The 15,360-nt window shown below is 41.2% G+C and overlaps 1 protein-coding gene across 1 annotated transcript; it reads right to left on the bottom strand.

The window, feature by feature from the left end:
- Window positions 1–728: 728 nt before the first annotated feature.
- On the bottom strand, window positions 729–7,756 carry LOC124962963 (uncharacterized protein C2orf78-like). The gene is made up of 3 exons (XM_047522242.1): window positions 7,660–7,756; window positions 3,460–4,221; window positions 729–2,641 (listed from the first exon to the last, which is right to left on the bottom strand). Exons 1-3 carry the CDS (start codon window positions 7,754–7,756, stop codon window positions 729–731), a joined length of 2,772 nt encoding a protein of 923 aa, XP_047378198.1.
- Between the last annotated feature and the right edge of the window lie 7,604 nt (window positions 7,757–15,360).

Genomic DNA, 15,360 nt, shown 5'->3' with positions numbered 1-15,360 from the left:
CTAGTGCTAGGTCATATTCCTTCCTCTTTCCTCAATTCCTATTCTTTTCCCCTGTTATCCTGTCCCACGTTCAGGTCCTTTCTTCTCATGCAGGCTTTAATCCCCACCTCTTCCAAGAAAACCACAGTTCACAGCAATTCAAAACTCAAAAGTTCTCTTTACTATTGATCTGTTAATTCTTTATTCAATTTTAATAACTTTGAAATGTATATCAGAATGAATAATCCTAACCCTAACCCTAACCGTAACGTACATATATCTGTCTCTATGTGGAAAAGTATGTGATGCTCCAGTGGTACCAGAACCTCTTTGTTGCTTATCTATTAAACAATACTATTACATTTCTTTATTCAATTTTATTAAGATTTAAAAATATATCAGCCTATGAACTTGTACCTATAGACATATATATAAATATGGGAAACTATTTGGTATTCAAATAGTACCAAAAAATCTCATTACTTATCTATTAATATTTTCTAATGCATTGCTTTATTCAATTTTATTGTATTTTGAGATTATATCAGAATGAATAATTTGTATCTATCTATCTCTGTATTATATGTGGAACACTAATTGGTACCCAAGTGGTACCAAAAGACCTCTTAAATTTCTTCATCTAATTTTATTAAAATTTAAAAACATATGAGAATCATTAAATTTATATCAATCTATATACATGTGGAAACTAACTGGCAGCCACGTGGCACCATCAGTCTTAGCAGCTCTTATATTCTATAGCCATAGTAGTTAGCAATTTCCATCTCTCTTTCCCTCTCAATGAAAAACTGCACTCTCCCCAAAGGATATTTGGCAGCATTCTCACGCTCTTGTTGAGCCTTCTTCTTCATGGCTTCCCGCTCTGGCCTCTGCTCTTCCGTGATGGGAGTTGACATTACTGGCCCAGGAACATTGGGTTTCCTCCATGGAATTGGTTGTAAGGCAAAGTCTTGGAGCAGATATCGGTTTTGAGGCTTGGGCGGTTGGGACTGGAGCTTGTTCACAAGGGTGGAAACAGGGCCCCGCTGGACAGAAGTGCAAGATGATGTTGTGTAGGCTGCAGGCCTAGAGGCAGCAGACTGAGGGACACTAGGCTGGGTAGACGTGGTGAAGCCTGAATGGATTGAGTGGGATACAGCCGGCTGAGCTGGCTTGGCAGGACGCATGAAAGATGTGTTGGCAGGAACTGGTCGGGATTGGTTGACTGCCCTGGGTTGAGCTGAGCTGGTAGAAGCAGGCTGGGCAGGGTAAGCCACAGTGGGTCTACGTGAGGCCAGAGACTGTGGCCTGCGATACACAGGTCGAGGTTGAGGTTTCTCTGGGGACAGAAAAGGCAAAGGCACCAATTTAACCTTCCCAGGAGGGGGAAGCTCATGCTGGGATGGAGATGGACACTCTTTGTCAGCACTGATATCTGGTTTCTGGGCTCTCATTTGAGTTTTCTCAGGACCTTTAACCTGCAGCCAGGGTTTCCTAGCTGGGCAAGGACGGGGATCTTTGTTACTGCTTGAGTTTCCCAGGGCCCGGGAGGAAGAGAGCCCAGGATTCTTATCATTCTTCTTCCCCAGTGCATGAAAAACCTGCACGGACTCCAGCATGTGCATGCCTAGATAACTTCGAGGCTTTTTAAAGGTCTCCTGGCTAAGGTCAGGTTGATTTCTCTTGCGCTTTGCCTTAGGAACCATTGGCTTCTCTTCTGTCTTGACCTTGTTGCCTGCCTGCTTACTGTCTTCTGCTTTCTTGAACCTGTTTTCTGTGCTCCTTTTGGGCTTTTCCTGCCCATGACCCTTAGCTTTGCTGTTACTGCTGGTTGCAGCCTTTTGAGTTTTCCTGTTAGAATGCTGGGCTCTGTTCCCAAGAGCCCTTTGACTGTCTGCATCCCTGCAAGCAACTTTTCCCTCTAATGTGCACTCTGGGGGCTTTGGCGGCAATTTGGCCTTAGGAGTCCCATCAGGAGACTCTGAGGCTTTATGTTTGTTCTTCCTAACTTGATCAGCATGGTCCTTTATGTCACTTGAGTTTACCTGCTCCTGATTCACCATGATGTCTCTGGTGTCATTGGCTTTTATGATTTGAGGACTTCCAGGTTGGTCAAGGTCTTTGAAGAAATTGAAAATTTCGGGAAGGTGAATATCCCCCACCAGTGCAGTGAGGTCTGCAAAATCACTGCTACATTCGATCCCATTTTCAAGTGTGCCTTGGTCCTCAAGACTCAGGGTACTCTTTCCCAGATTGATATGTTCAGAATGGGGCATCTCCTCTTGGTCCAGAGGACCAGTGGAGGCCAGGAGCTCGTGGCTATCAGAGATTTCTAAAGGGAGTAGTAGAGGATCCTGGTTTTCTACTGCAAACAGATAGGCATCCAGAGGGTTTGAAAGCATGGCTTTAACCTCATCCAAACTGTCTGTTTCTTCCTGACTTTGAGTTGGAGGCAATGCCACGAAATTAGTAGAGCTCTGGTCTGGAGTTATTACTGAAATGTCCCCAGGTTCAGTTGGTGGGTTACTCTCAAGTATTTGGAGATTTTGCATACTTCTGCTACTGCAGGAGTTGGGGAATTCTGGAGGTTGTGGCAGACAAAATGTTTGACTTGGCGGTGGCAATCCCACAGAAGCCTCCATCCCTTGGGTAGTTTCCATCACTGCAAAGGAATCAAGGAGGATGGTAAGTAGGATGCTCCCCCTACACAGCAACACAATAATCAGGGAACCTACCAACTGTGGAGAAGTCCTTTCTAGTAGCTCTTCCTAAGGACCATGGACAGGTCTCTGTTAGGAGTGGGTGCTGACCCCCTCAGTTACAGGTGATCAGTAGATATCCTAGATTTGCACTGACAACATTATCATGGCAGCATGGCTGATTGGTAGCACACTTACCTCCTATGTGTGATACCCACAAAAAATGTTTTCTGAAACCTGTCATTCTCATGTTGCAACCTCTGAATACTCTCCACTCTCCCAAGAATATATGAACACTGAACACCATGTGCTAGGAGAGGGAGGAGCTCTTCCTCATAACATATTTGATAATGGACAGATTTTGAGAAACCTGCTTTGCACAGGATCTCTGAATAGAATGTTTAAATCCTGAAATTAAGGAAGGAAAGTTAAACTGTCAAACCATGGTCAGTTTTGAAGTATCTTCCTTAGAAAACCCAGCCAAATTAGGGAAATAGACTCATAATGTGTTGGTGGAGGGGGACTGGTCTACCAAGGCACTGAAAATTAATCGCCTCCAGTGTGCTCATGAAGGTCTTTTAAATGCATTGTGAATGAACATTAGAGGGTCCTGCATCTTCTTCTTGCAGAGTCTGAAAATGCAAACTGCTGATAAGAATAGGGGTTAAAGTCTCAGGACTTAAATTCTATATATCTGTAGACCCACAGCTCCCGGCTGCCTATTTGACTCTCCTTTTGATTTCTGATCTTTTTCTTTCCCCATGCTCTTGTTTGTACTCACCTTGAAAATTTGTTTCTGTCATAGGCTGAGTAGACACACAGTAGTAGGTGCCAGGGTTAGAGACCAATGGTAGGATATTTGTAGACGGAACCTCCTTCAGCACCATCACCATTTCTGGTTGAGGGGCAGCGACCCTATTTCTTGCGTATGACACAGAGTCATAGGATTGCAGGTAGGGGCCAAGATCTCCAGAGAGCAGAGGTCCCAGTGTGTTTTGATCATAGTAGTAGACCTGGCTCTGTGCTTGGTAGGGAAGTGACAGGGTATGTGCCTGATTTGGAATCTGAGATGGTGCCACCTGGACAAGCCTGGCCGACAGTGATGGATACTCAGGGAATATGACATTGGCATCTGAAGGTGTATCATATTGGGCTGTCATAGACATGGAAGGAGCTGCTGTGTCCTGTTCAGTGACAGTCAGAGTATAGTCCCCCAGTGCAGATGACTTCTTTTCAGCACCTCCCATATTATCCCACTCAAAAATACTTGGATAGGAGGCAGGTGCCAGGGGGATCTGGTGCTGGCTAGTAACCCCAGACAACATGGCTGTGCTAGAATGTTGGTAAAGGTAGGCACTGCCCATGAGTGGCTGGAAGGAGGTGCCCGAGTTTGAAGGCAATAGCCATGCCGAACTGACAGCAGAAGCAGAGACTCTGGAGAAGTTACATGTACTTCCTGTTAGGGAAGCTGCATTGCTCACCACAGGAAGAGAGAGACGCAGAGAATTTGTAGTTCCAAATACAGAGGAATTCTGGAAATTTTCTGTAGGAAGCAAAAGGGTGATGAAAAAAATTGATGAGACTCACAGATTTTTAAGATACTTGAGAAACGGCATTATCTTATTGTTGTGGCAGTCAGGAAGCCTTTAATACCAATAATCATTGAGATCCCCCAAATCAAACCATTTACCATGGATGCAAGGTTGGAGTAGTTTGGTACTGTTCTGATGAACTGCTGTTTCTCTCCAATTGGGTACCGAAGACCCAAGTGGTCTGAACCACACATTGTTCCCTACACACTTCCTTCTCCCTGACCTACCTTTCCCTTGAGCCTCCACTAATTTTGGCCCATGAATATGCCTTTCAACAGAAGCATTTAGAAGTTAGAGAATGTCTAACATTATCAGTTTGCAAGTGAGTAAACCAAGGGTCAGGAAAGTATTATTGACTTGTTCATTATCAACACCAGGTTGTGGAAACTTACTCCCTTGCCAGGACTCTCTGTTGTAGACAAATACCAGAAATGAGGAGAAACATATTTTTGTTTTTCTCTATTCAGAGAAAACAGTACTGATATCACCACTGTTTTCTTCAGCATCTGATTTTGTTTGTGCAGGTTGCATGCCATTTTCTGGAGTTCACTTGTACCATCCAGATGGTAATTTACAGGGCCACTGTTTTTGATATTCGAGCCTGATTTTTCATCCTTCATAAACATTACCACTTGAGAGTAAGTTTTTCAAGAAATGCTTCTTGTTAGAAAAATTTATTTGAACTTTTGAGCTTCAGGTTACACAAGTAAGGCGTTTATAATAATAAAAACAGTCATAATTCATCCATGAAAAAAGTGACATATTACATTAGATTTATATAGGCTAAGATGTAGTAAGTTCTGGAAAGATAGAAAGGCAAAAGTGAAAAACAGCACAGAACTACAAAGAATACCTAGATACTAATGAAAACTTGGATATTTAGCAAGCATCAAAGCATAGTAAATTTACTAACCAATGAAGTTCCATTATCATACATACAATATAATGAAAATGAATGTTCGTCCTTTATTTCAGTGAATACTGTTAATCAAAACACTGTGCAAAATTGAAGGTGATTTTGAATGAATTTCTAACCAGTACCTGTAGACAGAGAAACTATATCAACAAAAATTGTGTAATAAGCAACTAATTGATGTAAATGTAAATGTTTAGGTAGCCACAATGCATGTAGATAAATATTTCAGGAAAATGTTTTTAATCCAGTTGCAGTGGCACACACCTGCAATCTCAGATTCTCAATAGGCAGGGACAGGATGATCACAAGTTAGAGGACAGCCTTGGCAATTTAGCGAGAATCATCAAAATAAAATTTAAAAAGGGTTCAGGATGTAGCTCAATGGTTATGTGCCCCTAGGTTCAATCCCTGGTACTACAAAACAAATGAAACATAAACCAACCCTCTTCTTCCCTGCCATATGCACAAACTGAAGCAAAATAGCACTATGAGTCTAGGCATGGTGGGTTGGACCTGTGGTCCCAGCACTCTGGATGCTGAGGCATTGGAATTGCTGGAGTCCAGAAATTCAAAGTCATTCTGTGCAATTTAGCAAGATCCTGTCTCAGAGAGAAAACAAGATGTGCTGGGGATATAGCTTGTGATAGCTTGCTTGCCTAGCATGTATGAGACCCAGTGTTCAGTCCCCAGCACTAGGAAGGAAAAAGGAAGGATAGAAGGAAGTTAGGAAAGAAGGAAGGAAGGAAGGAGGGAAGGAAGGAAATTTTCTACAAAGTAGAGTATGAAACAAGAAATGTAAAGTAATTTCATCTCTGTGGTTGTTCATCTTCTTCTAAATATTACCCACAACATGGAAAGATATTAATCCTACTATGTAGATATTTCAATTAATATAAAACATTTTCTGATAAACATTTGTTATAAAAAAGCAGAAGAATACTATAAGTCATCATTAAAGTTATATTTATCATCACAATCTAGTTTATAATTATCTTTAACAGGAAAAGGTTGTCCCTAAAGTCTGAAAGCAACATCACCAGCAGAATATAATCATACAAGTAAAACAAATTTCTATAATGTTTGCTAGAACAGGAAATCAAACTCAGGGCTTCCCACATGCTAAGCATTCACTCTACCACTGAGCTATACCCCCACTCAAAAACAAATTTTTGAAATGTAGAAAAATCAAAAGTTATTTTAGATAAATATGGGATTAGATATGGAACTTGAATTTTATTCTTACATAAAAGAATAAAATTTTGTTCTTTTGGTTCTTAGGTTTAAAACATGTTAATGAGTATTTGTATATATTCTCATGAAGAAAAAAATTATTGTAAAGATGGAAAACAGCTTCTGCTTGAAAACTACCTATCACCACAGGAATGCATCCTTCTGATGCAGGTTAGGGCACATCATTTTTTAAAAATTCATGTAGTTTAAAAAACAGAGTAAAATCGGACATGGAAAACTGCTGTTTCCCCAGGCCTGTCTCTCTCCCCTTTCATTAGCATGTTTAGAGGAAGAATCATTACTGAAACATACTTTTAAATGTTCATGTTCAAACTGTCTAGGTCATCTGTGTTCAAAGAGGCCATAGGAAAAACTCCAAAGAACCAAATATGACTTTTCTGAGAAACCGCTTTCCCCAGTGATACCCTAATTCTACCCTAAGTTTCCTTGCTAGTCAGTTAATTAAGACATTCTCTCGACCACCCTCAAATGTCCAAGTGCTGGGAAGATTTCACTCTATGTTCTCTGCATCGATTTAAATCACTTTTTTTTTGTATATTCCATTCCAACTAACTACTATTTAACTGAGAACATCTCCATGCTCTTCATCTCTTTTATTCTCACTTTTTCTTTTCCCTTATTTTGATATTTTCTCCCCCACCAAGTTCCTGATGCCCTGTGCTTCAACAGTCCCAAACTTACTTCCCCTGGAATATCTGCCTCCTTACAGCCCTGTTCTCCCCCTTCCCTCTCCCTAGTTCTCTTTCACATAGTTCAAACAGAAAATTCCAAAATATGTGAATGTCCCATTTTGAATATCACTAAATATGAAATACTGAAGTGGAAATATTGGTGGAGGGACACTGTTCCAGATGATACTCTCGGTACACAGTGTGAGTTTTCTTCTCCATCTCACTATCTTTTTTTCTGTTGAAACGAAGGCACTCCCCAAATCAAATTTCTTTCTCTATAAATATGTCCCTTAAGACTCAATATTAGAAAAGAAAGGGACCAGTGTAAAGTCACTGTGTTATCCTCCTGGTTCAGATGAGGAAAAAGATTTTGTGAGAGAGTAAATGATCATCCCTCCCATACCTAGTACATGTCAACGTGAAAACTCAAATTAGGTCTCCAGATTTCTTCTTCCATTCTTTTCCCTATTACTCTAAGCTAATTGGACTCCAATAGTACATTGAGGCAGCAAAATGTCTAATGAAAAACTTTAAAAAGTTTCTTTCCTTACCTGACATTGTCAGAGAAGAGGTGACATCAATTGCAGATACAAAGGATGAGGAGACCACCCCAGAGGATGTCTGGGTGACTGAGGCTAGAGAATGCATGTTTCCCAGTATGGAGTCCACTGGTCACTGGCCACTGGTCACTGATGACTGGTTACTGGTCACTGGTCACTTGCGATGATCCAAATTTGTTTACAACTCCATGGAATCCCTAAGATTCTATCAGGTGGCAGTAGGTTTGGTGGGAGAATGATGTCATCAAAAAGGCAGTTTAAAGGTATGAGGTAGCCAATAGGGAGGTCAGATTCCCAACCAGAAGGTGGGATTGGGTGAAGACACTGACAAGAGAGTTGATTGGGTAGAGAAAGTGACAGGAGACTTAGAATTGAACCTAAATGGCCGAGCTCTGGGGAGGTGAAATCCTGCCAGAGGGACAAGATAGGGCCACCTTTCCAGGTGTTTATATTAGGGAGTTCATCTCAGTGTTTCTTATTAATGTTCATTTAAAATTATTTATATGTTATATATTTCACATGTTCATAGGTAATAGTGTGCACATAATTACATAGTACATATACAGTTAATATCCCTGGGCATGGAAGAAAGAGACATCTGTTTTGAGCATTCTAGTTGTTCTGTAGCCATAGAAGTTGATCTGAAGTTATTGCTCCTTCCAAGGATGAAACAAAAGGACTAAAACCAATCTCTCTTTTCTTTTTGAATGTGCATACAATACCTTTATTTTATTCATTCATTTTTATGTGGTGCTGAGGATCAAACCCAGTGCCTCACATGTGCCAGGTGATCACTCTACCACTGAGCCACAACCTCAGCCCTAAAGAGTTTTTTCATAACCTAAGAGTAGGGTGAAGTTCCTTGAGTGCACCCTGTAGGGAATGAGGAGGTCCAAGTTTTTCTTTAGGTTTTCTTCAGTCCTACTTTCCTTGGGCTGGGGTGTGCTGGGACAAGTTGGACTTGTAACTCTCTTCTGCTCTCCTCCTCCCACCCCTCTTCATTGTAGACATTGTTTCATGGACAAGTCTTGAGTTTGCATTCTTATACTCATGAATATTACTATCTTTTGAATGCCAAAAGCACAGGTCTTGTTTTCTGTGACTTGATTCTTTCAAAAATGCACTCTGAACATTAGACTCAAACAGTGGAGAGGTGGAAGAGAGGCTCAATGTAAAATGTCCCTGTTCTGGACTTGGGTTGTACTTCTTTCACCATCATTTGCCTTGGATGGCTTCTTGGGTCACATAGACATCCTGCCTTTGGGCTCTTTCATATGTGAGTGGCACTGAGGATTCTTTTTCTCTTCTTATGTAAGTGAATCCAGTGTGGCAGTTACTGAATCTTCCTCCCCCTTGCAAACAGCCACTATAGAATCCTGGGCCTCTCACATTCTTTGTCAGCCATGCTTGGGTGGAAGTTCAGGAGAATAGTTAGAAGAGAACATTAGTAGAATATAGGGAAAGTGAGTGTAAAGAAACAAGAGGGTAACATGGATTTTCAATTTCTTTTGTCACAAACAAGGCAACGCATTTTGATCTCATTATGTGTTAATAAAACAGGTAATTCCATTTTTTTGTGAGGGGTTCCTAGGAATTTAAACTGGGGATAATTTACCACTGAGTCACATTGCTAACGCTTTTATATTTGTGGGTTTTATTTTGAGACAGAGTCTCACCATGCTGGTTAGGGCCTGCAGAGTTGTTGTGACTGTTCTTGAACTTGCAGTCCTCCTGCCTCAGCCTCTTCAGTTGCTGGGATTACAGGTGTGTGCACTGTGCCTGGCTCAATATATATGTATTTTTAATGTAGCTAGGTAGAAAGTCCAGAATCTGCCGTGAATTCTATTCAGTGAAGATATTGGTCTTAAATATAGTTTACTTATTTTATGTCACATCTCATTTCCATCACTCAGGGTATTTTTAGACTGTGAATGGCTCCCAAAGGCTTTGGATTTTCAGCTCATTTTTTGTCATATTTTAAAGGAATCCAACCTTGTAGGACATGTTGCTTGTTTTCCTATTGATGATTGTTTATTTTGAATCATCATGCCTTAACTTGACCTGATGAATTTCTGGAGAAAATTAAAGAAAGGCATGTGGAAAAACCATTGTGATAAGTTATACTGTGCACCCAAGGAACAAGTGTGTCTGAATTCAAGCCACCTTGATCTAGATTGCTTTTGTTTTGATCCCCTGGAGAGTGCTTGTTTCACTAAGTTCTCTTGTAACTGTGATAAAGTAAGTCAGGAGTGAATATACATGTATGAGACCTGAAGAGATTGGGGGAGTAAATGTATGCATTCAATGATTTTCCTTGGTGGTAAGCTTTGTCTTTTTTAAAACACTTTATTATTTGTCAGTGAACCTTTATTTAATTTCTTTATTTATATTGAATCTGAGAATTGATGTCAGTGCCTCACCCATGCTAGGTGAGCACTATACCACTGAGCTATAACCCCAGCCCAGTGTTTAGCTTTTAAGGATGGCTGGATTGACCTATCTGGGGATATCTCTAGAGACGGCGAGTAGATAGTATGTGATTCAATATGTCAAGAACCCACAGGAAGACAACCTCATATATAGGATAAATAGCTCACATATAAAGCTCATATAAAAATATTGCTTTGATAGGTCTATTTTCCCATCTCTTCCAGTTCTTATGAAATATGTTTTCTTGATGGTTGTGTATGGGATAATGTTTACCTGAGAAAAATTATGGATAGTTTGACAGCCTAACATACAGTTTGGATGATGTGAAATTTTCAAGTTTTGGTTTTTTTCTTTTCAGTTCAGTGTCATACTTCAGAAAGCTTACTTCTGGAATTAATATGAGATTAAGAGCATATGTTAAGTATCCATAAGCCACATCAATCCCTATGTTCTCATAGAAATCAAGGGAACCCATCGTTCCTACAGGTTAAGGTTGTAAGCACAAAATGATGGAGACTTGTGCAGACCTCATGAATTCAGCAAAGTCTTTGCAGTGGTGGAGTCAGGCATTGAACAGGCATACTTTCTGCTTGGAAAATGGTCATCGATTACAGGAGGGGTCTAGGTTTCTATGGGTTACCACATTGGAGGTGACTTAGCCATTGAAGACATCAATAGAATGTGGGCATTCAAGAAAAAGTTTGCAAATACTAGAAATTCATTTTTCCTGGGCAGTGTTTTTACAGGGCAAGAAAAGAGGGTGTACTGTACTGTCCCTGAGAAAGGATATACTGGGAAGTGATTGATGCTTGCCCATTTCCAGGGATTCTTCTCACTGGGTGATGTTCGCTTCCTTCCCCCTAATTTTCTTGTCACTGGGAAAGGATGTATTGGCAAAGGATTGATGTTATCAATGTTTTCTTTTTCGGTCTTCCTCTTTCCCTTTTCCCAGGCCACTGTTTTGGTTGTTGTCATTTCCATATCCTTTAGTCCAGACTCTGAAAGGGATAAAGGATTGGGGTGATGATATCAGGTCTGACTATTTCCTGATGAGAAGGGGTGATGTAGAGGGACCACTCCTTTTAGAGTTCTAGAAGTGGGCATGAGGACACTTGTGGTTGAGGCTTAAGAGTGGTATATATGGGAAGAGACTTCGGGTTCAGGCAAAATCCCCCTTTTATAGTTTGAAAGAGTCAGACTGTGTTCTGCAGGTGGCTTGTGCTGGGCAGGTCCTCTCATTAAGAAATTATTGTGTACAAAATTAAGAATAGGGAGAAGAAAGTTTACTATAAGAAAGGTGAGGGTTAACTGATTTGCTAGTGCTAAGAAAATAATTTTAGCAGGTAACACAGTTGGGGATCCTATTCTCCTTAATCAAAGTCATCATGTCCCATTCCAATTCAGGGTGCAACTTCCATGATCTCATGTGTTCAGGTCCTTTGGAGCATTGTAAGCACAATTAACTTAGGAACCATATTTTCTTGATGGTTCAATAATTTCCACATAGCTTGACAGTCTGTGCAGAACAAAATTAACAGTATAGTTATAGCTAGTAGCCTGCTTACAAGTGTAGAAAAGTATTTAAAAGGGTTAGAGCAAGAAATCCCTTCAGCTAAACTGCCCCAAGTTTCTTCATTATCCAAAGTAGGAGTTTTTGGATTACCATGGCTGGAACCTGAGACTGTAATTTTAACACATCCATACAAGTATTATGAAAAGGATCAAGTCACATCAGGTGATTATGTATATTTTGCCATTGAATCTCAGTGTCATTATATGGAACTCTAGTAATAAAAAATCGGTAATGTCATAGTGACACTGAAGTCTTTGAGCAACTTGTAAATCTTGTACTTGTTCTCCTAGGCATATAATTTCTCAGTCACAGCCTGCACGGGGAGGGAATAAGTATCTCATGGAGGTGTGGGCAGCTGGAAATAAAAATCTGAAAAGTAGTATTAAGAAATCATATAAAAGACATGAAAAATGTTTTTTAAAGCAAGTGCTTTACAGGTGGAAAAGGCCTGATGGGTCTGAACCTACCAAAAGGAGAAAGGCCTCGAATGCTTTATTTATAGTGAAACATCCCAAAGGAATTTGATGTGAGGAAGGAATGTTCAAGGTAAACAAAATGAAAGAGGCTGTGGAGACATTGGCCTGACTGGGATTCATCACTTGTGCAGTAAATCTCCCTTCTCCAGGTAGCTGGTGCCTCAAGATTATTTAGCTGCCCTGGTATCTCTTTCACCCCAGGGCAGCAGGCATCTGAATTCAAAGCTATTGACCCATAAATTCCACACCATGGATGAACTCTGCCCCATTAACAGTGGTCACCTGCACCTGGACATGTCTTTCAGCACTGCTGTATTGAGAGGAACCCAAAAGGGCGGTCTAGGAGTCCAAGGCTATGGAGTTCAAAGCAATGATTCTTTTGTTGCTCCTGACATAATTGAATCTTTTTTTTTTTTATTTTTTTATTTTTTTACGTTTACATAGGGTAATGATCGGATTTTTGGAAGGTAATGAGTTGTTTTGGACTTGCTGTTGCAATGCCACCACTGCAGTGGAGGCGGAGGTGATGATGGCAGCCACAGCAGCAGTACCTGCTATCAGCCACCAGATAATTCATTTAACACATTGTTTCAGGTGCCACAGTAGTTCCTGCATGATGCTACTGAAGGGGTCTCTGTCATGGTTCTGATACTGCCTTTTACCTTGGTGAGTCCTGCTTTCTCAGGTGTTGAAGTATAACACCAGAGAAGCACGGTGAGGCAAGTGTAGAGTAGAAAGTAAGAAACTTTGTTAAGGACAAGTGAAAACAGACTTCTCCTGGGTGGAAGAAGGGGACCCAAAGGAGGAATCCATGGGTTGAGCAAATCTTGTCCATTTTATAGGTTTTATTCTCCTGTTCCTTTCCCCCTTATCTCTTTCCTTTCTGCCTGCATGAGTAGGCCCAGTTTTGCAGGTGAGATGCGAAGAGTGAGAAGCAGATGGGCAGGGGGAGGGCCAAAGTGATCCGGGGACATTAATTAGCAACTCTCTGCCTGTAGTCCTCCATAAGGGCAGGTAAATTTGGTAATCAGTGGGCTCCAGAGATCTTTGACATTCCATTCATCCAGGGACAGTCTCCAACTTCCAGATGCAGAAGGCTTTCATGCCTTCCTTTTCCTTGATTTGACCTGATTATCTGTTTCTCCAGTAACTGCCTGTCCTCATTTCTGGCTTCAGTTCTTCTAATTTTGGAGGAAGAAGGTGGTTATTGGCCTTTTGAGAATCATAACAGTTTGCCCTGAACTTTGCCATATAGTTTGCCTGACATATGGTTGCAGCACACAGTTCTCACATTTAACATAATACATGTTCTGTGAGGTATTTGAATGGGTCCACATAAAAGAGGGATGTAATACACACTGTGAGGTAGAATTCCTTATGAATGGAAATGTTAAGATACATCATATTTTTCAATTATTATATTGATTATCACTGTTTCAGGTCTGAAGAGGCTCCTTGAACGCACCCAGAGACCACTCCTGGTCAGAACTCACACAAGAGATATTATTATGTGGATGAGGAGAGTTTCGGACCCTACGGTGAGATAGAGAGAGAGAGAGAGAGACAAAGACAGAGACAGAGACACAGAGAGAGTGTCTGGGGAGCTGATCTTAAGTAGTGGAAGTTCCTCGGATAATAGAGATTAGACCAGTGCCTGACAAGGACATTTGCAGGCTAATGATCTAGGTTGTAAAATGGTGGCTTGGGGGTAGAAAAACGGCAGCAGAAAAATGGCAGGGGGTGGTAAATGGCTTCATCCTTGGTAACCCATTATCCCTTCACTCCTCAGTCAGACCTATTTTCCATAAAGTTTCCTGAATTGACCCCAAATCCATTCTCATGGTAGGAGGTCATAATTCTCCCTTAGACCAGTACACAGAGGAGTTGGAGTGTAAAACAGTTCTAAAAACCAATCTAAACTATCCCTGTTTGACAATTTCCATCCCAAAGGTCTACATTCAGTGTCAATCAGTTCTGCCATAAGAACCCCCCAATTTATAACCTGATTTCCTACAACAGAACGATTTTGAGGATGGGGTTTAACACATTGAGACTATGGTAACAATTTATGTGAAGTATCCCAGTGTCCATGGTAAGAGCATAGGCATCTGCTGAATAAGTTATTAACATTAAGTTCCTGCCATGCAGGTGAGCCTCTGCCAGTGAGGAAAATAAGCCTGTCCTCTTGATCCTGTGTTTTAGGGACATATGGAAGCCATGTTTGAGGCCCAGTGTGGTACAACATGAGTTCTTGAGAGACATGCAAAGTGGGAATTGAAAGTGTTGTGGGAATCAGGCAAGAAGTTGCAAAGGGCACTGGAAGAGTGGGAGACACCAAACTTTATACTACGCTGTGGGCCCAGAGGAGGTGAGCACTCCGATTCTGAGTACCCCTACCAGTTTTGCACACATTTCTAGGCTATCTAGTGTCATAAATTTTCTACTCTGAAACAATCCATAGTTGTACACAAGGTTTCAAAACATGATACATGATTGTGTGTAACAGTTTTCAAGTAAGAAGCATGTTTACAGAACCAGAGTGCTATAAGGGGACTCCTCTCATAAGGCCTTTGGTAAATAAATCTCCACCCTTGGGCCCTGGAGCCTTGCAAGGGACCTGGGCGAGGGTTTTACACTTCAAAGGAATGTAGTTAGGTCCTAGGGAAAGTCCTTTACAATCCAAAAGGTAGGAGTGAATGGAGATAATGAGGTTCCCTGTAAACCAGCTGGCAGGGGAAAGGGGAGGAGAACTCTCTCCCTTTCCCAGGCACTAATTTTCTCGGGGTCCTTAGTTTATTTTGTATCTGGGTCAGTGTTTGCCACCCCCTGCAGGAGGACAATTCCGAATAATTGAACAAAATTCACTGGGAAGAACCAGTAGTCAACAAGGGACCAGGCAAAAAGGCGGTGGAATTAAGTTAGATTGAAGGGGGAAGATCAAACCATGTTACTGGGTGAGCAATGGAAGGCTGTTGAATGTGGGCCCAAGAAGTCTCTGGCCACTAGTCATGCTCAAAGTTGTGCATATTATGAAGACCAGCACAAGGAACCTGTTAACAGGTTAGGAGTAATGAATTGACCCATTTTTATCAATTGGCACACAGGTAGTTTTGTTATTCTCTTAACCTGCCTCCATCACATGGGGTGTGACTGCTCATTCATACTGCTCATTCCTGGGCAGCATCGAGGGTCTCATACAATATGAAATCCCTC

This window comes from Sciurus carolinensis, chromosome 13 (assembly GCF_902686445.1).
Source record: "Sciurus carolinensis chromosome 13, mSciCar1.2, whole genome shotgun sequence".
Taxonomy (NCBI): Eukaryota; Metazoa; Chordata; class Mammalia; order Rodentia; family Sciuridae; genus Sciurus; species Sciurus carolinensis.
This window is presented reverse-complemented; position numbering and strand designations above follow the sequence as displayed.

Excerpts from the sequence above, each read along its gene's own strand:
- LOC124962963 (XM_047522242.1), bottom strand. The coding sequence starts at position 7,756 with ATGCATTCTCTAGCCTCAGTCACCCAGACATCCTCTGGGGTGGTCTCC. Across the intron at positions 4,222-7,659 it reads CTCTTCTCTGACAATGTCAG|AAAATTTCCAGAATTCCTCT; the intron begins GTAAGGAAAGAA and ends TGCTTCCTACAG. Across the intron at positions 2,642-3,459 it reads GACAGAAACAAATTTTCAAG|TGATGGAAACTACCCAAGGG; the intron begins GTGAGTACAAAC and ends ATTCCTTTGCAG.